The following is a 23,571-nucleotide window of genomic DNA, read 5'->3' as shown; positions in this document are numbered from 1 at the left end:
AAAGCAACGGTTTTAGCAAACCTTCCTGTGAGGATGTTCGTCATTTTCTTGTTCAGATGTAACTCATTCTACTTGTACAGTTCCCAATCCCTCTGGAAACAGCCTCAATGCCTCAGGAATATAAAGTCAACTCCCTCCTGCACCATCTGTCTAGCCACCCGTTCATCTGCTCGCTACTGCATGACAACAGGAATAATCCAGAGATTACTAGCTTTGAAGACCTAATTTCCAGTTTCTTATCTAACTCCTTAAAGTCTGTTTGCAAAACATTGTTTATCTTTACTGAGCTGAAAATGTGTTGCTGGAAAAGCGCAGCAGGTCAGGCAGCATCCAGGGAACAGGAGAATCGACGTTTCGGGCATAAGCCCTTCTTAAGGATTCCTGAAGAAGGGCTTATGCCCGAAATGTCGATTCTCCTGTTCCCTGGATGCTGCCTGACCTGCTGCGCTTTTCCAGCAACACATTTTCAGCTCTGATCTCCAGCATCTGCAGACCTCACTTTCTCCTCATTGTTTATCTTTAACCCAGTGTCATTAAAATATATTCCATATGCTGCCAATGTGGATCATGGTCACTGGCTGTTCACCCTTCTGCTTCAGAATGCCCTGCAACTGTTCCATGACATCCTAAGTGATTGAGGTTGTAGATTTGGAAAATGGTGTCAAAGGAGCCTTAGCAAGTTGTTGCAGTGCGTCTGATATATACTGCTGCCGCTATTCCCGCATGCTGGAGGAAGAGAAAGCATTAAGATGGTAGACGATGCAATTTAAGTGGATTGCTTTGTACTGAATTGCATTGAGCCTCTGAAGTGTTGGAGCTGCAGTCATACAGATAAGTGGAGACAGTATTCCATCACAGTTTTCCTGAAATGTACCTTGTAGATGGTGGATAGATTTTGGAAAGTCAGAAGATGAGTTACTTGAGAATTCCCAGCCTCTGTCCTGCTCTTGCAGCCAGAGTATTTGTGTGAAATAGTTAAATCTTTGAAACTTAAGAATGCAGCTGATGGACAATTCAAGGGTGGTAATACAATAGAATATAGAGATAAGCAGATTAGGTTCTCTCTTTTTCAAGATGATCACTGCTTGGCACTAGTTTTGTAACTATTATAAAACCAATAACTCACTAGTCTGACAAACCGGGTTGAATCATCCATTTGATCGTTGCATAATGAGAGCCCTACCTCATTAAGAGGACCCTGTGAAAGGCAGACACCATCGTCAATAAGAGTGGGCAAGGTAAGTAATCCAGAGATTACCAACTGTGAAGACCTAATTTCCAGTTTCCCTAAGTGGAACTCTATTGTCTATAAGCAGGAATAAGATTTTTTTATAGGAGTAAATGTAAAATAAAAGCAAAAGTCTATTTTCTATTTAGTTAAAGTATGTTTGGGAGCTCAGGCCTGTGATTTTCACATCTTGCACTATCTGGGAAACCCTCAACTGTCCTGGCAGTCTGGATAACAATGTGTGCAGGCAATGCCTCCAGCTGGAGCAATTCAAGATCAGTGTTTTGGAGCTTCAGAGAGAGGAAGAAGTGTGGAAGATAGTGATAGCAAATTTGTTAATGAGGGAAGTAGACATGCTAAGGCTCCTTTGATACCATCTTCCAATTCTACAACCTCTATCACTTAGGATAAGAACAGCAGGTACATGGGACACTGCTAACTATAAGTTGTCTACCAAGCCTCTCCCATCTTGACTTGGAATTGTGTTGCTGTACTTTGTGGTTGCTTGATCAAAAACTTGTAACTTCTTTGTGGCACTATGTGTATATCTATACCACTGGACTGCAGTAGTTAAGAAGGTGACTCAAAAGATAGCCTGGGATGGGTATAAAATGTTTGTCATCTAATAACTGCTCACATCCCATAAAGGAAAAATAAAAAGATTGAACCTAATATCTTCCCATTAGTTGGTTTAGTTCCACATTGCACAATGTGCTACTTAGTTTTCCTGCAGGTATTCCTGCTATTTTTCACTTTTATCCTAATATAAGTTGTGTAATTTTTCAGTGATATAATTTGTGTGAAACACACTTGCAAATGTCCAATTCTGATCTTTTCTTGAAGTGGATTCCTGCCTGAACATTGAACTATTACAAACAAAAACAACAACATAAATTGCTGGAAAAGCTGAACAGGTCTGGCAGCATCTGTGGAGAAGGATCAGAGTTACTATTTCAGATCAAATCACCCTTCCTCAGAACTGAACCCCCGTTTTGAACTTTCACAGCAATTTCGGTTTTTGTTTCTGATTTACAGCATCCACAGCTCTTTCGGGTTTTTATTTGCTTCATTGTTGTTAGGTTTACAATTACTAATGATTGTTCTGTTGAATTCTCAATTTCATGTTTTTGTCATTTCAACTTAATTAATTGGAAGGAATTCTGACTAGAATTTCATCTCTTTATTTACAGACAGCTTCAAATATGCCAGATAGTCCTCCTGCTATTCCACCTCGGTTGCCTCGGGTTCCTGGATTACATGTTCACTCAGATGGGCTACTGCACAGTCCTCCTCCACCTCCTCCGAGGGATCCGTTGCCTGATACACCTCCACCCATACCACTAAGGCCTCCTGAGCACTTCATGAACGATCCTTTCAATATCCAGCCAGCACCAAAGAGCCACCTATATCGAGATCAAGACTGGTACAGAGAATCAGGCACAAATCTTATTTCCCCCAGGACTCCTCCTCCAACACCATCTCCCATGATTAAACGACGTTCAAACCACAATAACCCTATTTATTCCTCTGCTCCTCCTATACCTCCCAGACAGAACTCTAGTCCACTGCTGCCAAAACTTCCACCAAAGACTTACAAACGAGAATTATCGCATCCTCCTTTGCACGGAGGTGGACTGCCATTGCTGGAAAATGCAGAAATTCCACACTTACACTAAATTTGAAGCACTGTGGGAAATCGGGCATCTGTATTAAGACACTGGGGCAAGAAAATGTATTGCTGTCTTTAACTTCTTTTGTCATCTTGTTAATAATTGTGCACTGTGAAGATTGTGCACTTGAGAAACTGGTATTGGAGTAAAACTGAATCTTTGTTTCTTTCAGACCACAGAATGGGACATTATTGTGATCTCCTCTCAGTAGCATTTTCTTTCCTCAGACTTACAGTGCCAACATAATTACCTTGAAGTGTAACAAGTTTGCATTTGCACTGTACAAATGAATTAACTTATTTGAACCAATCATTGCACTGAGCCAACAAGATGAATCTTTGAGACATATTTGAGCTCTAGTGGCCTTGTCAAGTGATGGAATTTCACAGACATCAGGAAGGATATTATAATGCTGATCCTGAGTGACTTTTCATTTTGTTAGAATGAGCTTTATAGATCTTTTACTGAAATTCAATATTTGATGCCGATCACCTAAGGACAAACTTTCTGAAATGTGGCGCTTTATACAACTTATTTCTGTAATCAAGTTCTATTGGTTGACTGCTTCAAATTTTAGAGAAGAAATTGTAACACTAATCAGAGGTTTTGAAAGAAAAAAGCTGTCTAACCTGCATCAATATGTAAAATGATGTAGTCAGTTTGTAAACAAACAAGCAATTATAACTCAAGATCAGGATTTCTTTCAATATTTCTTGTGAGCATGCATCTTTTCTCAGATGTGCCTTTTGATTTCATTTGTAAACAAGATTATCTTCAATTATCAAGTCACCTAAGAACTCAAAAATGAGAACAAAAATGATTGTGAATGTACAGTTTTGTTTTTACTGTATACATATAGATGACACCTGTTTTGTATGGACTGAATGGAGTAATATAAACAATCTGCCATCTGTATACTCCATCAAAATCTTAACTGCTGTGGATCAAGAACAAACCAACCAAAATTCTTCTGATGCAAACCACAGTGCTAAACTGGCTCTGCTGTAGCATTTTATTAAATCTCCTGTAGACTTCTTTCAGTATTGTATTTGAACCAAAATACACTTCAAACTTTACTAAAAATAAATTAAATATAGTAGCCATGACCTAAAATTGCCTACTTGCCATAACTCGTGGTGTATGAAAAGGTGAAGAATTTGTTGTTTACCAGTAGTGTTGTAGCTGCTTTCCTGAAGTGACTTATGATGGTCTTTTCATTTAATGTAATGTGGCCTTCCATTTGTACTTTGTATTTGTGACTTTAATAAGATTAATAAATTGTCCAGTCTTAATTTTTACTTAAGCATTTAAAATTGCCTGTGTCACTTTAAAAAAAAAATCTTTTGAATGTATCTGAATTACTAAACATTAATGTTTTTAAATATTTGCCTGACATTACTTTTTATGTATATTTGGGAAACGCAGTTGTTTCTGCTGAAGTATTGCTATTGGAGTTTTTACCGTTTTGTAAATTGAGTTAGTTTGCAAAAGATTCAACTGGGAGCCTGAAACTCTTTGAATATGGCTGCAGCCAACCAGGTTTATTGTTTGTGTTTATTTGGTTTTGGGCTTCAAATTAGACACATTGTTTAGATCTGAAGGATTGTATTCAACCATCTCTAGATGTAAGATGGTAGCTGAAAATGAATGTTAAAATTAAGCATTATAAAAGATGATTTCTGACAGAAAATGGATAAAGATTATTTTCTGTGAAGATCAGAAACAAGATGAGAACTACTTAGCAAAGAAGGGAAATACATATCTCGAATACAGGGTTAAAAGATGACATGGCTACAAAAATAACTTTCAATTATGTTTTAAACATTAAATAAACTGACATTCTGCTACAGATGCATGTTTTCATCTTTGCATAAGAGTCAAACCTTATTGAAGATTTTCATGTTGAGAGATGCAAATCGTAAATTTATTCTGAAAAGGTTTCCTTAGAAGAATTGGTAGGCCTTGACAATTTGGATGACATACTCAGCCCTCAGCTGGAAGTATGACTGAAACAGTTAAGACCTGGCTATATATGTAAGGGAATGGAAAATGTGGCATTTTGCATTTGATTGTTGAGGATATTGTGTTTGTAATAGGTCAGTTATATTCTTGTTACTGAGGGGTAGACTGTACAGAATGGATAGTACGGTATTTCTTGGGAAAGGTAACTAGATATCATTAATAATCTCCATTGTCTTACTAATGCATCTTGTATGCCAGTGCATGATGGATGAGGTAAATCTAGATCATTGAATATAGTAGTGATTTGATGATCTTTGATTTGTTCCATTTGCTATTTGAAACAGGTAAGATGTTTCTCGAGTTTACCATGTGATTATGAACTTGTCTACACTGAGGAAACAGTGCACAACCTACAGAGTAGACTTAGAGTAATAGAATTGTACAAGCATGGAAACAGATGACCAGATATCCTAAATAAGTATACATTTGGTCTTGTGCAACCCTGCACTGTAGAAAAATCGCACTTAAAGTGTTGGCGATCTAATACATTATAGCCAACACATGTTTTAAAAGTTCGTGCTTTAGGAACAGCATTCCTAATTCATCAATCATGTTACAGTGAATTCACATTGAGGAAATGTGTCTTATAGCAGAACAACCTGTAATCAGCTTTCTGAGCATTTGGCCCACATCCTTTCCTATTCAAATACCCATCAAGATGCCTTTTAAATGTTGTAATTGTACCAGCTTCCACCACTGGCTCCGGCAGCTCATTCCATATACTCATCACCCTCTGCATGAAAAAATCATGAACACCAACTAGTAAATCAGTGGATAGTATTATAAATTCATTTGTATTATAAATCCTTCAAGAAAGAACATTTCAAAATGCTTCAGTAATTCATTATCAAATATGACACTGAATTAGATATCAAGTCTGATGAAAAAATGCTTGGTCAAAGAGAGAGAACTTGGTGAACATTTAAGAAACATAAAGTCTGGAGATCGATTTCGACTGTTCTGGACAAGTGCAAAGATTTGATGGCTTGTATAGTTTGAAGAAATTGGGGTGAAATCATTTAAGAATGAGGGTGAGAATCTTTAAATTGAGTTGCTGCACTCAATATAGACTAATGTAGGCCAGTCAGTACATGGATGATGGCTTAATGGAACTTCTATGAGAGTAAGGACGCACAGTTATGTCGACTGTACTGACCTTAATTGAGGCTGAAAGGTGAGAGGGTGGCTGGAATGGTACAAAAGTCACAAGTGAATTTAACGTTCAGGAGCAGAAAAGCTGGGGTACAGAATGGAGAAACATATAAAGCCTGGGGTTTAAAGATGTCATTGATTTTAAAGTGCGTCTGATTTGCTCAGGAATGTGTGTTTACATCAAATTTTGTAACTCAGCAGTAATTGACTGAATTGTCACAGTAACTCAAGTTGAAATTTTGTTTAAAAGAATGAATCGGGTCTGACTATTTTTCAGCTGAATTTTAATGGAATTGTGCTGTACAAATATCATACTGTTAATTGCCTGACATAAAAGTGATCAGAGTCCGTAAACTAAGCCGAGTTCAGAGTTCATTAAGAGCAAGCTTTCAGCCTCTTTCCTAGGAGACACTAGCAAGTCTTAATGAGTTCATTAATCAAACCAGTGTGGAAAATGACATACTTATGATGTGTTTCCAAACTGATATTTTGCTGGAGATTGCACAACGTCAAGAGTGTAAATACATAGCTTCTGGAAAGAGTACAAAGAAGGGCTTTGCCTCACAGCAAAAATCAGCTTGCTTTGGGAAGAGGTCATTTGATCGATGCCTAGAAGTTGAGACTGAGCACACTGATCACCTGTTCTAGTCCGATCTTCAGACAATTTTGCATAAAAGGGTTCATTTTGTGAGTATAAGCATAATTTGGGAAGACATTTGCATTATTTAGTGGAATTTGCTTTAATAAAAAAAATTGGGCATATTCTGTTGTTAGAATTACCTTGGGGGTATTAATAGAAGAAAGTGAGGACTGCAGATGCTGGAGATCAGAGCTGAAATTGTGTTGCTGAAAAAGCGCAGCAGGTCAGGCAGCATCCAAGGAGCAGGAGAATCAACGTTTTGGGCATAAGCCTTTCTTCAGGAATGAGGAAAGTGTGCCAAGCAGGCTAAGATAAAAGGTAGGGGGGAGGGACGTTGGAAATGTGATAGGTGGAAGGAGATTAAGGTGAGGGTGAGAAGCCAGAGTGGGGGTGGGGGCAGAGAGGTCAGGAAGAAGATTGCAGGTTAGGAAGGTGGACACCCAGACCAACCACCCCGTGGCTCAGCACTTGAACTCCCCCTCCCACTCCACCAAGGACATGCAGGTCCTTGGAACTCCTCCATCGCCAGACCATACCAACATGATGGCTGGAGGAAGAGCGCCTCATCTTCCGCCTAGGAACCCTCCAACCACAAGGGATGAACTCAGATTTCTCCAGTTTCCTCATTTCCCCTCCCCCACCCTGTCTCAGTCCCAACCCTCGAACTCAGCACCACCTTCCTAACCTGCAATCTTCTTCCTGACCTCTCTGCCCCCACTCCCACTCCAGCCTATCATCCTCACCTTAACCTCCTTCCACCTATCACATTTCCAATGCCCTTCCCCCAAGTCCCTCCTCCCTACCTTTTATCTTAGCCTGCTTGGCACACTTTCCTCATTCCTGAAGAAGGGCTCATACCCGAAACATCGATTCTCCTGCTCCTTGGATGCTGCCTGACCTGCTGCGCTTTTCCAGCAACACATTTTCAGTTGGGGCTATTAATATCCAGATTAAACCTGACAGACGATGGAAAATGGGAATAAAAGCGCACAGCATTCAATGTAGCTCGTGTATGAAATTAGTTGCTATCATGAAATATACTTGTTCCAATACAAATGTCTATTCTACTGAGCCAAGGAAGTGGTTTCCTGTACCATGTTGGACCAAGCAGTTACCCTACTACACAGCAAGATGCATTCTCTTTATTTTAAAAGTATACATTCTTCATTTTAAAAAACATATATATATGGTGTGTCTGTATATTGTCAAATAGTTTGATTCTGTATAGTGAGGAAACAAATGTTGAAGTTTGACTCTATCCAAAGGCATCTTGTACAAGACCATATTACAAGCATATTCAGCTTAACTGGAATTGCAGTCAAGGGTGTGGTGCTGGAAACGCACAGTAGGTCAGGCAGCATCTGAGGAGCAGGAAAAGTGACATTTTGGGCAAACGCTCGAAGGGTCGATTTTCCTGCTCCTCTGATGCTACCTGACCTGTTGTGCTTTTCCAGCACCACACTCTCGACTCTGATCTCCAGCATCTGCAGTCCTCACTTTCACTGACCTGGAATCGCAACAAGGGTGGCAGTAGTATGGATTTTGTTTAAGTCATAGAGATGTACAGCATGGAAACAGACCCTTCGGTCCAACTCGTTCATGCCGACCAGATATCCCAACCCAATCTAGTCCCATCTGCAAGCACCCGGCCCACATCCCTCCAAACCCTTCCTATTCATATACCCATCCAGACGCCTCTTAAATGTTGCAATTGTACCAGCCTCCACCACTTCCTCTGGCAGCTCATTCCATACACGTACAACCCTCTGTGTGAAAACGTTGCCCCTTGGATCTCTTTTATATCTTTCCCTCTCAACCTCTAGTTCTGGACGCCCCGACCCCAGGGGTCTATTAATCCTTGTAAATCTTTTCTGTCCCCTCGCCTCAGGAGTGAGGACCACTCCCGCTTTAGTGAGAGAGCAGATATCATTACTCGCCGTAGTTTCTTGGCCTCCTCCTGTTTGATGACGGACAGCGCATACAGGAGACCAGCGTCTCCGCGGTGATCGGCTGCGTGTAACGGACGCATGGAACCAACGGCTCGCGCAGGCTGTCGCGCGCCCGGCTATTTGAATACACGCGGAGCGGAGATTGGCTGCAGACCCTCCACCCCACATCCGGGTTTTTCCACAGTTCTCGCCCTTACTAGGCGGGTGGGCTTACTGCGCATGCTCCTCGGTGTCTGTTTATCGCAAGCGAATTTTAAATGGCTGGTGTCGAGGCTGGATATTTTGTGCGGGCCTTAGAGCTGCGGTCCGGTGCCGAGCTCCGTATCAAGCAGTGTGATACCGGTGATGTGGGCTGTGTGGTTTGGGACGCGGCACTGGTGCTGGCCAAGTACCTAGAGACCAGCTCCTTCTACCGGGATGGCCTTCACACCTTTACCGGGAAGAGCGTGGTGGAGCTGGGCTCAGGCACCGGACTAGTGGGCCTGATGGCTTCAGTTCTGGGGTAAAGTTCGCCTCTGCACTAGTTTTGTGTTCGTGGTGATGCCTGAATTTCCTGAAACAAGCTAGACGGACAGTATCAATCTTTATGCTGTATAGGAGCCACTTCCACTCTATTCCATGTTGCCCTAATAGATTAACCCTACTCCTAATTCCCCTAAAATTTATCGTCTTAAAAGATCTTTTATCTTTCCTTTGCTACAGAAAGGTGCCCTCACCAATTCAGTAGTATAGGAAACAGCTGTTGTGGGTCCTCTAGATGTATATGTAATATCAGAGCAAGAGTCCTAATGAAGGGCTTTTGCCCGAAACGTTGATTCTCCTGCTCCTCATATGCTGCTCTGACCTGCTGTGCTTTTCCCGCACCACACTCCTGACTCTAATCTCCAGCAACTGCAGTACTCACTTTCGCCTAATGTCAGAGCAAGGCCTATTCCTAAAATTGAAACCAATTCCAAGCTGTAGTCACCTTCTGAAGAACTCATGGGAATGAATAGATTATTGTTGGTCTTTCACTTTTTTTCAGATGAACTGAGATAAGTAACGTGCATGAACAAACAACTGCAGATACTGAAAATCAGAAACACATGCAGAAAGTGCTGGAGGAACTCTGGTTTGGTAGCATTGGTACACAGAACTAGATTAAATGTTTCGAATCCAGTGACCCTTTATCAGAACCTCTTGACAAACAGTGACTTTATCAGAACCTCTTGACAAACAGGGACTGAAAATGTCGACTCTGTTTCTCTACACATGCTGAGTGTCTCCAATACTTTGTTTCGTTTAAGCAACTTGCATTCTACATGCTGTATCTTCAGGACATTATTGGTTACACTAAATATTAAATGTTGCAAGTGTCATGACCATTGCCCCTACTGAACTTGTGTTCATTCTGTAGATTATTGGGTGAATTGTAGCTACATAACCAATTTACTGATGTTTTATGGCTGTTTTTGTTTCAATTCATTCATGGGATGATTGACTGGATCAGCATTTATTGCCCAGAGGACAGTAAAGAATCAACCACTTTGCTCTGCTCTGGGTCGGGGGAGATCAGGTAAGGATAACCGATTTCCTTCCCTAAAGGACCAGATGGTTAGTGAACCAGATGTTTTTTTCCCCTGACAACCTGCAATTGTTTCATGGTCATCATTTAACTTCATTTCAGGTTATTATTGAATTCGAATCCCACCATCTGCCATGGCAGCATTCAAACCCAGGTTCCCAGAACAATACCTGGGTAATAATCTTGTGGTAATGCCATGATGCCATTACCTACCCATATCAAAAACTTGCATTTATGTACTATCTTGAATATAGTTCAAAGGAACATAATCAGACAAAAAAATGACGCCAATCTGCAAATGAGGTATTAAGACTAATGAAGAGGCCTGGGTGATGAGAATTGGGGATGCAGAAAAGGCAAAAATTGAACAGTGCAGAGATATCAGAATTGTATTGTTGAAGGAGGTTACAGAGATGGAAAGGTGATGAATGGTATTTAGTGTATGTTAGGACATAGCCATACAGCACAGAAACAGACCCTTCTGTCCAACTTGTCCATGCTGACCAAGTTTCCAAAACTAAACTAGTCCCACTTGTCTGCATTTGGCATCTAAACCGTCCTATTCATACACCTATTAAATGTCTTTTAAATGTTATAACTGTACCTGTATCTACCACTTCCTATGAACCACTTTCTGCATGGAAATGTTGTCCTTCAGGTCACTTTTAAAGCTTTCTGCTCTCAACTTAAACGTATGCCTCCTTGTTTTGAACCTCCAAAAGGCAGGGAGAAAAGACTTTGCTTAAAATCATTATACCCCTAATGATTTTATAAACCTCAACCTTCTAAGCTTCAGTGAAGAAAGTCCCAGTTTATCCAGCCTTTCCTTATAACTCAAGCCCTCCAGTCCCAGCAAGATCCTGTGTAAATCTTGTCTGAACCCTCTCCAATTTAATAATATGCTTCCTATAGCAAGGCCTGGACAAAGTTATGCAGGTTGAACGTGTAAGGAAGCTTTAGAATAGGGTTTCAAAAGTGTGGGTAAGGGCTTCATCTGCAGATAAGCTGAGACAGGGATTGGTACTGTTAGGTCCTTTGTGATAAAGAAGATCTCGGGATGAATACTCAACTCTGGGTCAAATGCCTCTGAACTTTTAGTTAATTATCAAAACATCAGTACCCTTAGCTCTGACTTTTTATATGCTGCTGGATGTTTCTGATTTGGGCCTTGTAAGTGGATGATGTACTTTGGGGAGTCAGGAATGATACTCACCTCAAAATTCCTGCTCTCTGACTTGTAGTCACAGTTCAGTTTCTGGGCAATGCTAACCCTTTGTATTTGATAATGGAGGATTCAGTAATGGCAATACTGTTGAGTTTCATAGTGAGGATCTTCAATTCACCCTTGTTCGAGATGGCCATTGCCTGATACTTATGCAACACAAGTAGGTACTTACTAATTCAAACTCAAATCTTGCTGCATTTGGATGTCAACTTGTTTAGCACCTGAGAAGTTGCAAAGTGTAATAAACATTGTGCAATCATTAATGAACGTATCCTGACTTTTTATTATGGGAAAGGGGAAGGTCGCTGGAGATGATTGGGCCTAAAACATTATCACGAGAAACTCCTGCAGCACTGCCCTGTGAGTGAAATGATTGGACTTCCACAGCCATAGTGATCATCCTTTCTTCTACTGCACTACCTAATGGAGAGTTTTCCCCTTTATTCCCATTGACTTCAATCCTATTGAAGTTCCTCATACTGCACTTGGTGAAATACTGCCTCAAAATCTCACCTCAGGAATTTAGTTTCTTGAGTTAAGACCAAGATTGTAATGAAATCTGTAGCCAAATGACTAACAGAACCAAATTAAGCCCCAATGAACATTATTTGTGAATATATTTACCAAATGGTAGTTCTGTTGCCACTACCTTTTATTACTTTGCTAATTATTGAGAGTAGACTGGCATGAAAGCAGTAAGCCAGATCAGATTTGCCCTGCCTTTTGTAATTAGGATACAATTGGTTGAGTTTTACATTGTTGACAACATGCCAGTGTTGTAGCTGTACTGGAGCAGCTTGGCTAATAAGTTCTCAAGAACTATTTTTCCACATCACAGTTAGATGTTAGCAGGATCTTTGTCCTTTGCTGTATCTCGTGCACTCGGGTTTTTTTTTGATCATTTGGTGTGAATTGAGTTGGATGAAGATTTGCATCTGGGTTGATGGAGAGGATTCCAGCAGCAGTTGGCAATTGATCATCCACATGGCATTTCTGACTGAAGATAAATGCAGTTGCACAATCAAATGTAAGTCATTTTAAGTTTTTAACTTTTGATTTTAATTCAAATTTTACACATATATGTTTTCCAGGGCGCATGTCACAGTCACAGATCTTGAAGACATGCAGGAGTTACTTAACATAAACATCAGTGATAACAAGCACTTGGTTACTGGTTCTATCGATGCAAAGGTACTTAAATGGTTTGTACTTGTTTAACTTTAAAATAAAGTAATTGTTCATTATCTTCTGCATGCCAGATGTTTAATCAAGCTTGTGAAGGGAGAGTATTAAATGGAAGAGGATAAATCATCACATGGATTTATCTGTCAAGATATTTAATATTTCTCTTGAAACCTGTGTTTTATTTTACTGTGAAGATACAGAAATACTTCCCCTGGATCACTTCCATTCACTCCTTTTTTATTGTCAGTACATGAATATCTTTAGATGAACAATTAATCTGTTCTTTAGTTCCAAACTATAATTTCTTCCTACTGACACCAGCTGGTATTGACAACTTTGGTTCCAAGAAGAGGAATTTTTCAGGCAGTTCTTCCAGCCTTATCAGTTAATCAAGGTGAGAGAGAGGTGTACCACTTGAGGGAAACTTGAACCCAAATAATTTTGTTTTTCTTAGGTTTTGCTCGTCTCATTTTCTTTGTTGCTTTGAAAATTTTTTTTATCGTGGATGGGAAAGAAGGAATAAATAATTATTTGTGTTAATAGTTGTAATATCCCTGAACAGTCAAAGAACAAAAATTAATTTTGAAGCTTTTGTGGATCAGGTACGGGCTCAGGAAGTATGTGCACTAATACTTGGTATTTATCTAAATATGATTGATGAAACATTGTTCAGACCAGGAGTCTAGTAGGCCCCCCACCTACACTTTCTTATTCCACATGTATAGAAACAGAGGTTAAGAATATATCTAGGTTAAGTCTTTTGGTCAGGTTCTTTTTGTCCAGGCAATCAATGTTTGTTTCAGAAATTTTATTGTGAATGTATATGGACGTTCAGGAGAATTCATTTAAACTTAAAGCACTCTGTAACAGTCACAAACAGTTTCCTAATTAATAACTTCTGAAATTCTTCATGGGGAAAAATGTAGTTTGTTTCAGTGAGAATCCCACCAGAGCAAAATAAGTTAATGCAGGTTTTGGTGATTTAGGATGGATAGTTGGAAGGTGAAAGCCTTGCTTTAAAGATAAACATTCTGAAATATAATGTAATGTTTCCTTTGAAATGTATCGATTCTTCATACAATACTGAGCCTTGGAAGCAAGTATTAAAACTGGCTTGAAAGCACAACATTTTTGCTGAACTGAGCGCTACCAATTGAGAGAATACCAAATGTGCTAAACTGTTTTGGTTCTATTGACATTCAAAAACTGGATGCAGGAAAGGAGTTAGGATCAAAATATTTCTCAAGGGCTTTGAGTTTGTTTAGTTTGTGTCTTTGATCTTTGATAATGGAATGGTTTGTATATGATTTCTATTGATTTTGCAAAAATGTAGAAGATTTGTGTGTAAACCTGATTATTTTGTTGAAATGGAGGGGATGCCTGTTGTATAAATATTGTTGAACTGGGGTTATAAATAGTTACCATTTTACAGAGTGCCTAATGGCTACTTTTTTAATATCTCTGCAATTACCTCCCACTTCTGAATCAGTGTATATTGTGATTTGGATATGCAAAAATGGCATCATAGTATTGGGTGGCACACCAATCCTAGATTGAGCTGGGAATTCTTTTTTATCCTTTCATCAAATGTCATTGTTGCTAACTATGCCATCATTTATTGCCAATCCCAAACTGTGCTGGAACGTGGTGCTGAGCTGCCTTCTGAAAAAACTGCAGTCCTTAAGCTGCTTGAAAGTTGTTGGAGTTGTACCCATCCACGCAAGGGGAGGATATTTCACCATACTTCTGTTTTGTAGCTTGTAAGTGGTGGAAAGCCACACCCCCATGTTGGTAGTCGGAATTTAGCAATGGTGGTACCTGTGAACATCAAGGTGTGATTGGTTAGGTTGTGTCATTAGAGAGGATCATTACCTTGCATTTGGGTGGTGTGAATGTTAACTTGCCTCTTAGCAGCCATGCCTGATTGTTGTCCAGGTCTAGCTGCGATTGGACATGATGTGCTTTCTTATCTGAGGAGTCTCAAATGGTGATAAAGATTGTGTTATCATCAGTGGACATTCCCACTTATAGCCTCAAACTGGATAGAAAATTATTGATGAAGTAGCTGAAGATGATTAAGACCTGGGACATTATCCTGAGAAAGTAAGGTCTCTTATGGCATGGTAGTGTCCCTACATCTGGACTAGAAGTTCTGGGTTCAGGTCCCGCCTGCTTCAGGGTGTGTAATAACATCTCTGAACAGGTTGATTCAAGAATATCTATCTTGAAGAACAAGGGACCATTGTGGTGCAGTGGTAGTGTCCCGAATCTGAAGGTTGAAGTCCTCCTTCTCCAGAGGTGTGTATTACCTTATCTGAACAGGTTGATTAGAAAATATCTGTCCTGAGGAACACCTGCAGTGATGGTCCTTGACATCCAAAAACCACAGCTATCTTCTTTGTGCTAGATATGACTCCAACCAATAGAAGGTTTATCCCATGTATCCCATTGATTTCAGTTTTGGTAGGACTCCTTGATGTCATATTGTACTTGATCAAATGCTGCCTTGATGTTAACGGTCATTGCTGTTCAGCTGTTCTGTCCACTTTTGACCAAGGCAATAATGAGGTCAGGAGCACAGTTATTCCTAAACACTGCAACAGTGAAAAGCAGCATATTCCTTCACACATGTAGCTTGATAGCATTGTTTATGATCCCTTCCATTGCTTTACTGAAAATTGAGAGTAGACTGGTAGGGTTCTACTTGGTTGGTTTAGACTTATTATGATACTTGTGGAATGGGCGTATCAAGCAACTTTCCATTCCCAGGCTGATGCCAATGTTGTAGGTGCACTGGAACAGCTTGGCTAAGGGTTTGGATAGTTCTGGAGCGCACGTTTTCAGAATGAGGTCAGAGCCATGGCTTTTGAGTATCCAGTCCTTTTAACTCTTTCTTGATATCACACAGAGTGAATCAATGTTTGTGTTGCTGAGGACCTCGTGGTGTGGGTGACCTGGCTGAATGGTGCAAGTACTGCAGATTGCCTCCAAGCTTAATATACATTGATGCAAGATCTAGATTAGATCTGTTGTGTGTTGGTCTACTTTAGCTGTTTTTTGATGAGGTATCAATTCTTTCAAAACATGACATAGCTGTGACTTCTAACATTATCAGAAAGCCACTTCAGTGGCACAAATCTACTTAATATCCTCTTGAGCAATGCATAGCAAGCAGGAAGAAGTTTAACATTATGTCTGTGCTGTTTTGGAGTAAATTCACAGTGCAATCTTGCACGCATAAGGTGGATAAATGAAGTTCAGGTATAGATAATCTAATATCTCATTGAATGGTAGCAGGCTCAAAACAATAAATTACTTATTTTTCTTTCTGTATCAGAATTGCAGCTGTAATGTATCTCTACTGTGATATTTTTCAGGGGTGAAAGTGTGAAAGACCTTCCATCTGACCTAGACTACATTCTTGTGGCAGACTGTATTTACTATGAGCAGGTATGTGCACTTTTAATTTTCCCAAACTAATGTACATTTTATAAGCTCTTGAACTTTGTTTTTACTTTGATACGTGCAATGAAAATATTTTTGCAGAAAAATCAAGTTGTTTTCTCCTTCTCCTATGCAAAAAACCAGATGATGAATGTGATTTCTGTAAATGTGATTGATTTCGTAATGGTTCTTCATTCAGCTTAAGTATATCTTTGAATTTGAAATGTGAGAAATTTAAAAATATATTTCTTTATACAATGCAACGAACAAACTCTAATTGTGCATTGATAGTACATCATTGACAGTAAAGTTAATGTATACATAAAGTCATAGAGATGTACAGCATGGAAACAGACCCTTCGGTCCAACCCATCCATGCCGATAAATGCATTAATCTTCATTTCTTGGTAAAATGAGAAATATAGATGCTTATTGATTAGGAATCCATTGTTTTGCCTGGCTGTTCATTAAAGCCACCCAAAACGAAACTTTCTGCTGTACTATCTTCCCATAATTTTCTATTATCCTCCATGGTATTTATAAAGTTCAACTTTTGAACTATATTTGCACAAATATAGTATTTAGACTTGCAGTACCATTTGATTAAGATTAGGAATGCAGAAGTTTTGAGTTACCCTTGATTTTAATGGTTCAGCTTGAATTTACAGAATTAAGTATGTAGGTGGTTTATGAGGCAGTTGTGCTGTCAGGTCCCACCTGCCACAGAGTCATGTTATATTACATACCTGAAGAGTTTGATAAAAAAGTTGGAATTGAATGTAGCAAAACTTTATGGAATGTTCACTTGTGCAGGTTTTTTGGTGGTTCAGATATTTCTATTTTGAGTATAAATAGAAAATCAGTGTATCATGGAGTATCTGTGGAGAAGGAAGGTAGGGTCAATATTGCCGGCTAGTGACTTTTTGTCAGAATCCTCCCTTCCTTTTTCACAGGTGCGGTCTGACCTTATGAATATTTCAGACTTTATTTCACTTCATGCTATATTTTCAATGTTTCTATGGTGGGTGATCTCAACAAAATCTTCGAATCATTTGAGTCAACTGGGGATTATAAGATTAGAGTTTACACACTCCTGATTAGAGTAATAAAACTCTGCTTGGAAGCAATGTTTTCGAGTCTGCACGACAACAGTATATAAACTAATTATTATTTTTATGTAATCCAATTTGATTTATTTTTTAACTTTTTCATTTTTCGGTCATTTTGAAGATGGGCAGAGCTCTCAAACATGATTTTCATTGGTTGAAATCTAACTGCAAAATTTCTTTGCTAATTCAAAGAGCATAGTGGAAAGTACATAGCCTGGCCAGAAAACAATACATAAGAATGGGGAAATTATAGGCACGATAGTCTGATATTGGTGGTGGGGAACATACTGGCATCATTCATTAAGGCTGTAATAACTGAGCAGTTGGGAAGCAGTGATAAGATTGGTCCAAGTCAGCATGGATTCACTAAAGGGAAAAGCGTGCTTGACTAATCTTTTGGAATCTTTTGAGGATGTGACCAAGAGAGTGGACAAAGGTGAATCAGTGAATGTTGTATAGCTGGACTTTAAAAAGGCTTTTGACAAGGTCCCACACAAGAGATAGTAAGCATGGTTAAAGGTCATGATAACTGAGTTAATGTATTAATGTGGATAAAGAACTGGTCGGCAGACAGGAAGCAAAGAGTTGGAATAAATGGGTCCTTTTCAGACTTGCAGACAGTGGTGAGTGAGATGCCACAGGGTTCAGTGCTGGAACCTCAGCTGTTCACAATATACATTAATAATCTGGATGAAGGAATTGAATGCAATATCTCCAGTTTGCAGACAGCACTAATCTGGGTGGCAGTGTGTGCTGTGAGGAGGATGCTAAAAGCCTAGTGACTTGGACAGGCTGGCTGACTGGGCATGTACCTGTCAAATGCAATATAATGTGAATAAATGTGAGGTTATCCACGTTGATGGCAAAAACAGGAAGGCAGATTATTATCCGAATTGTGGAAGTTTAGGAAATGGGGAGGTGCAATGAGACATGGATGTCATGGTGGTACAGTTGCTGATGGTTGATATGGAGGTGCAATAGTTAGTGTGAAAAGCTAATGACATGTCTGCCTTCATAGCAAGAGAATTTAAGTGTAGGAGTAGGGATGTCTTGCAGCAGTTATGCAGGGCCTTGGTGAGGCCTCCCGTCTAGTATGGTGTGCAAATTTGGTCTCCTAGTCTGAGGAAGGACATTCTTGATATTGTGGGAGTCCAGCAAAGGTTCACCAGACCTGGATGTCAGAACTAACATATATGGAGAAAACCTGGATCGACTGGGCTTGCACTCAGTGGAATTTAGAAGAATAAGGGAGAAATCTCATAGAAATGTCTGAAATCCTGATGGGACTGGGCAGGCTTGGTGCAGGAAGAATGTTACCTATGTTGGAGAATTCCAGAACTATAGGGTCATAGTCTAAGATGAGGAAGAATTTCTTTACTCAGAGTTGTGAATCTGTGGAATTGTCTACCACAGAAAGCTGTCAGGACCAGTTCGTTAGATGTATTCAGGAGGGAACTGGGGCCTACACTTGTGGCTAAAGAGATTAAGGGGTATGGAGAGAAAGCGGGAGTGGGATACTGAAATTGCATGATCAGCCATGAACATGGTCATGTTGAATGGCAGCCTCGAAAGGCTGAATGACATGCTCCTGCACCTATTTTCTGTGTTTCTATATAAGTACTATTGTGCTCTGTTTATTGATGGCATTTCAAAATAAAATAGCACTTTTAATCTTGCATCAAATGATCTTTGTTTTCGTAAAGTTTTCAAGTTAGAAATTCCTAAGTTTTCAGTTTTGTATGAGTTTAAATTCCTTTAACACTTTTTTTGTAAGAATACCAAAATTCTACTATGTGATTGTTCAGGTTTTCTGACATTATTAGTGAGAGTTGAAATAACATAATATTTGTAATGTGCAAAACATACATGTGTTATTTCAACAATATGCTGGTGTTGCAGTCTTTAGAGCCTCTACTGAGGACGATGAGGAAGCTTGCAGGGAAGAATACCTGCATCATATGTTGCTATGAAGAGAGGACAATGGGAAACAACCCTGAAATAGAGATTCGATTTTTTAAGGTAAATTTCATGAACGTAATTGTCACATTTATTGTTTTAGATTAATCTGGTTAATGCTGTAGCTTTAGTAGGAACAAACCAGCAATTAGAATTTGCTCCATAATAAATTTATGAAGAAAATGGTGGGACAAATAGTCTGCTTCTATGATGTGTTGCTCGCTGAGATCACTTGTAAAATGTAGTCAGAAAGATAGCAATAATTTTACTTGCATAGTATTTGGGAGACATTTCTATTTTTAATTTGAGTTAATTTTCCTTAGTGGTTGAACCTAAGATTGATTTATGTTTGACCATATATAAAAGAGAAATTATTTTTAGCGGTCAAGATGTTGAAGACCATGTTGCTGTTGGCATTACTGTACCAAGTTGAAAAGTGTGGTGCCAAAAAAAGTACAGCAGATCAGGCAGCGTCCAATGAGCAGGAGAGTCAATCTTTCGGGCATAAGCCCTTCATCAGGACTGTGGAGGGAAAAGGAGGCTAAGGGGTAAATGGGGGGTAGGGCTGGGGAAGGTAGGTGGGATGGCGATAGGTGGATGGAGGTGGGAGCTGATTGTGATAAGTTGGTGTGGAGAGTGGAGCGGATAGGTGGGAAGGAAGATGGACTCTCTAGCACCTGCAGTCCTCACTTTGTCCCAGTTACTGTACTGTCTAGGCATGTAGATGTCCATAGGGTTTAGACTTTTGTACATTATTTATTCAGCTTAACTGTTTTAAAAAAGAAAGAGATTTATGTTCAATTGGTTTTGAACTCAGACTTTCTTTATGTATTGATTGCATGTACTTCAATGTTAACTTTTCTTGTTTTATTTAGCTTTTGCAGACTGATTTTGAAATAGAAGAGATTCCATTGGACAAGCATGATGAGGAATACAAAAGTGAAGACATTCATATTTTACAGATAAAGAGAAAACGAGATCATTAAGGCTTCTTTTGTTTTCAAATAACCAAAAAGTTTCAACCATGATGTAAAAAGGCAGTTCTTATAAGAGTGTTATTATCAATAACCACTACAGAAATAAATATTTTTTTTTTAAAACACATTGTGAAATGACATTTAGTCCTGTGGATGTCGCCTTTCTGTTCTTCATAGAATGTAATTACATTACATTATTACTTTTCAGTTGTCATCAATATTATCATTTCTAGCATTTATCCTGGCTGTTATGCAAGCTGTATCATTTATGTTACTGATTGGGTTGAAACTGCAGTTAATTTATATAATATTGTAGGAAAGAGGTGTTTGTTCTCTGGTTTCCATTTGTAGGTTTGTTGTCATGAGTTGTGATGTGTTACAGCACATTTTAATGCTGAATTCTGATGGATCCCTGGTACTTTCCGAGACCATTGTTCTTTTGGATTTTTCTTAAAATTCTCTGAAAAGATAATTCTAAGTTTGGTTGGTTTTCAACAAGAATATTGTTGATCATGTTTGAAAACTGCTTTAGTAACCTTTTTGTAATGGTAATAGGCACAATATATTCAATGCAGGTTTGCAAATGACCTGATTTTGAAATTCTCTAATTATGAAATTATTGAATAATTACACATGTATTTTGCACTTCTCCTGTAAACCTTTGAGATGTAGGCATTAGTTAGTTTATTTCAACTTTGTTAAATTTGCCTAAACTATAGGTTATTTTGTTATGTAATCTTATTTATTTTGAGTTTTATACAAACATTTAAATATACCTTGTTATTAATTACAGTTGGCACATTCATATAGGAGAAGCCAAATGTAAAGAAAGTTAACTTTCCATGTCTGACTCTTGGGTTAAATATGTTTATTTGAAGTCAGTAATTTTAAATTCTACAATTATTAAATGTGTTCATCAATTGTGTGTCAATAGAAACAAGGCTTCATATCAAAGGTTTCACTACAAGAATACTTTCAAGCATGATATGCAAACCCTACACATTGACTGTAACGTGTGAGAGTTAATAGCTGGTGAAAGAGGAACCAACTCCTGTAACTGATATGCATGACCAGAATGACCACTGGCTGCAGTTTGGAAACAGGTGCCAGGTATGTGATGCTTGCAACAGAGTATGCCTCTTCAGGATTAGACTTTACAGCCGTTGGGAAAGGTATACCCACCCTCCGCAAAACCTCCAACCAATTGGATTGTTCACTGCATTTCTGTACAGTCTCATAGATGGAAAAAGGATGTCAACAGCATATTTTCAATACAGCATGATCCATGAATTGTAGTTGGTTTTGATATGTACCAGTCTTTTATTTTAGGCATTTAGTATGAAGTAAAAGCACTTTTAAGCCAAGTCTAGTATAGCTAATTGCAGCTTACAGCTCTGCCTGCTTTTATTGTGAGGCTCTTGCTGCTGTTTAAAAATGTACATTTTAAAAGTTATCCTATATTATAACATTCTTACCATATCTTAGGCTTAGCTGAGTGACAGAATTTCTCTATAACTTTGCAACATTCATTTTGATCACGTAGATGTTAGCATATTGGAGACAAGCAAATCGTCATTGGTCTTGTTGGAGATTAAAATTTCTGATGAAGTTGATGGACCGGCTAAATATATGGATGGAAATGTCTGTTTTAAGACTAAATTGATAAAAGGAGTAATTTTGGTGAAGTCAAAAGGCTTCACATGAATGAATGAGACAAATGAATGTGTATAAAGTTTAATATTTAAATTGAATATTTGTTATTTCTTAAAAAAAACATAAGTTGAAGTTTTATATGAATTCTTAACTATTTTATTGCCCATCCCTAATTACCCTTGAGAGCGTCGTGGTGAGCTGCTGCCTTGATTTACTGCAGTCCATTTGGGTAGACCCAAAGATTTTTACCCAGTGACATTGAAGGAATGGCAGTACTTTGGCTGGGTTGGATTCTTCCTACTCTTTGTGTACAGGACATACCTGAGTAATTTTCGTCATTGCCAGGTAGATGCCATTGTGGCTGTACTGGTACAGCTTGACTAGGAGCATGGCAAGTTCCGGAACATACAATACTTTGGCAATAGTACTGGAGATGCTGTCCAATAAACCTTATAGTATCCAGTTCCTTCAACCATTTTTTGACCTCGCATGGAGTGCATTGAATGGTTGAAGAGTGGAATCTGTAATGCTGGAGACACAATAGTTTCTGACTGAAGGTTGTGGCAAATTTTTCAACCTTTTTCATTGATGTCCTGGGCTACCCATCATTAATGGTGAATACATTGGTGGAGCCAGTTTCTGCGCTGAGTTAATTATCGTCCACTATTCATACCTGGATGTGGCAGGACTGCAAAGCTTAGATCCGATCTGATGTTTGTGAAATCACTTAGCCCTTTCTATCATTTGTTGCTTAATCTGACACGGAAGTAGTTCTGTCTTGTACCTTCACCAGTTAAACATCTCAAACAAGGATGTTACCTGAACTGGAGGATTTGAGTTATATAGATAGGCTGGCACTTTTTTTCCACTCGAACATAGGGGGTTGAGGGATGACCTTTAGAGAGGTGTATAAAATCATGAGAGGCATAGATAAAGTGAATAACAATTTTTTTTACCAAGTTAGGAAAGTTCGAAACTAGAGGGCATAAGTATAAGATGAGAGGAAAAAGATTTAAAAGGGACCTGAGGGGCAACTTTTTCATACAGATTGGTTCATATGTGGGATGAGCTGCTAGAGGAAGTGTGAGATACTAAGTACAGTTACAATATTTAAAAGATAATAAGGGCGGCATGGCTGCTCAGTGGTTAGCACTGCTGCTTCACAGCACCAGGGACCTGGATTCAATGCCAGCCTTGGGCGACTGGGGAGTTTGCACATTCTCCCCATGTCTGCATGGGTTTCCTCTGGGTGTTCCAGTTTCCTCCCATAATCCAAAGATGTGCAGGTTAGTTGAATTGGCTGTGCTAAATTGTCCATAGTGTAGGTTATTAGGGGTAGGGGAATGGATCTGGGTGGGTTACTCTTTGGTGTGGACTTGTTGGGCCAAAGGGCCTGTTTCCACACTGTAGGGATTCCATGATGTTTATGAAATATAACCACCAAAACCTTCTTTCTCTATTTGGGCATATTTAGACTCTGCATTGGCCAAAGTCCTGCATGTATACACTATTGGGCATTTCTCTCCATTAGACCACCTATGAGCTGATACTACCTTGATGCTGTACAGAGATGAATCACATGTCAAAAGTAGATCATAGTGTGCCAAAACCTTAGAGGATGATACCTGTTTCTTCACTTCCCTGAAAGTTGTGGCTTGGCTACACAACCATTTCCAAGGCTGACTCTTTGATGCAAATGTGAAATGATGGAGGCTAGGTTATGTATGAACTTTCAATAATAATTCACCATCCCTAGGAAACTTCATACAGCACTTGACCTTTCATCACCCTCACTTT

At 39.1% G+C, this 23,571-nt stretch overlaps 2 protein-coding genes and 1 long non-coding RNA gene across 6 annotated transcripts in view; 2 read left to right on the top strand and 1 right to left on the bottom strand.

The window, feature by feature from the left end:
- sos2 (son of sevenless homolog 2 (Drosophila)) overlaps positions 1-4,196 on the top strand; it is a 104,846-nt gene extending 100,650 nt beyond the window's left edge. For all 4 annotated transcript variants that reach the window (XM_087989844.1, XM_087989843.1, XM_043697602.2 and 1 more), the window contains one exon: positions 2,419-4,196. In XM_087989844.1, the coding sequence (XP_087845970.1) occupies positions 2,419-2,904 (486 nt within the window). In that variant the 3' untranslated portion in view covers positions 2,905-4,196. The remainder of the gene's footprint in view (positions 1-2,418) is intronic.
- Positions 1-23,571, bottom strand: part of LOC148149399 (uncharacterized) — a 123,385-nt gene that overhangs the window by 2,823 nt on the left and 96,991 nt on the right. The gene's annotated exons all lie outside the window — the stretch shown is intronic.
- Positions 8,879-21,845, top strand: vcpkmt (valosin containing protein lysine (K) methyltransferase). The gene is made up of 5 exons (XM_043697600.2): positions 8,879-9,163; positions 12,542-12,652; positions 16,013-16,085; positions 19,088-19,207; positions 20,020-21,845. Exons 1-5 carry the CDS (start codon positions 8,919-8,921, stop codon positions 20,128-20,130), a joined length of 660 nt encoding a protein of 219 aa, XP_043553535.1. The 5' UTR covers positions 8,879-8,918; the 3' UTR covers positions 20,131-21,845.

This window comes from Chiloscyllium plagiosum, unplaced genomic scaffold (genome assembly GCF_037043375.1).
Source record: "Chiloscyllium plagiosum isolate Xiang-an unplaced genomic scaffold, Cpla_swu_hap1 HiC_scaffold_8, whole genome shotgun sequence".
Taxonomy (NCBI): Eukaryota; Metazoa; Chordata; class Chondrichthyes; order Orectolobiformes; family Hemiscylliidae; genus Chiloscyllium; species Chiloscyllium plagiosum.
This window is presented reverse-complemented; position numbering and strand designations above follow the sequence as displayed.

Excerpts from the sequence above, each read along its gene's own strand:
- vcpkmt (XM_043697600.2), top strand. The coding sequence starts at position 8,919 with ATGGCTGGTGTCGAGGCTGGATATTTTGTGCGGGCCTTAGAGCTGCGG. Across the intron at positions 12,653-16,012 it reads GATGCAAAGGTACTTAAATG|GGGTGAAAGTGTGAAAGACC; the intron begins GTTTGTACTTGT and ends GATATTTTTCAG. Across the intron at positions 19,208-20,019 it reads TAGAGATTCGATTTTTTAAG|CTTTTGCAGACTGATTTTGA; the intron begins GTAAATTTCATG and ends TGTTTTATTTAG.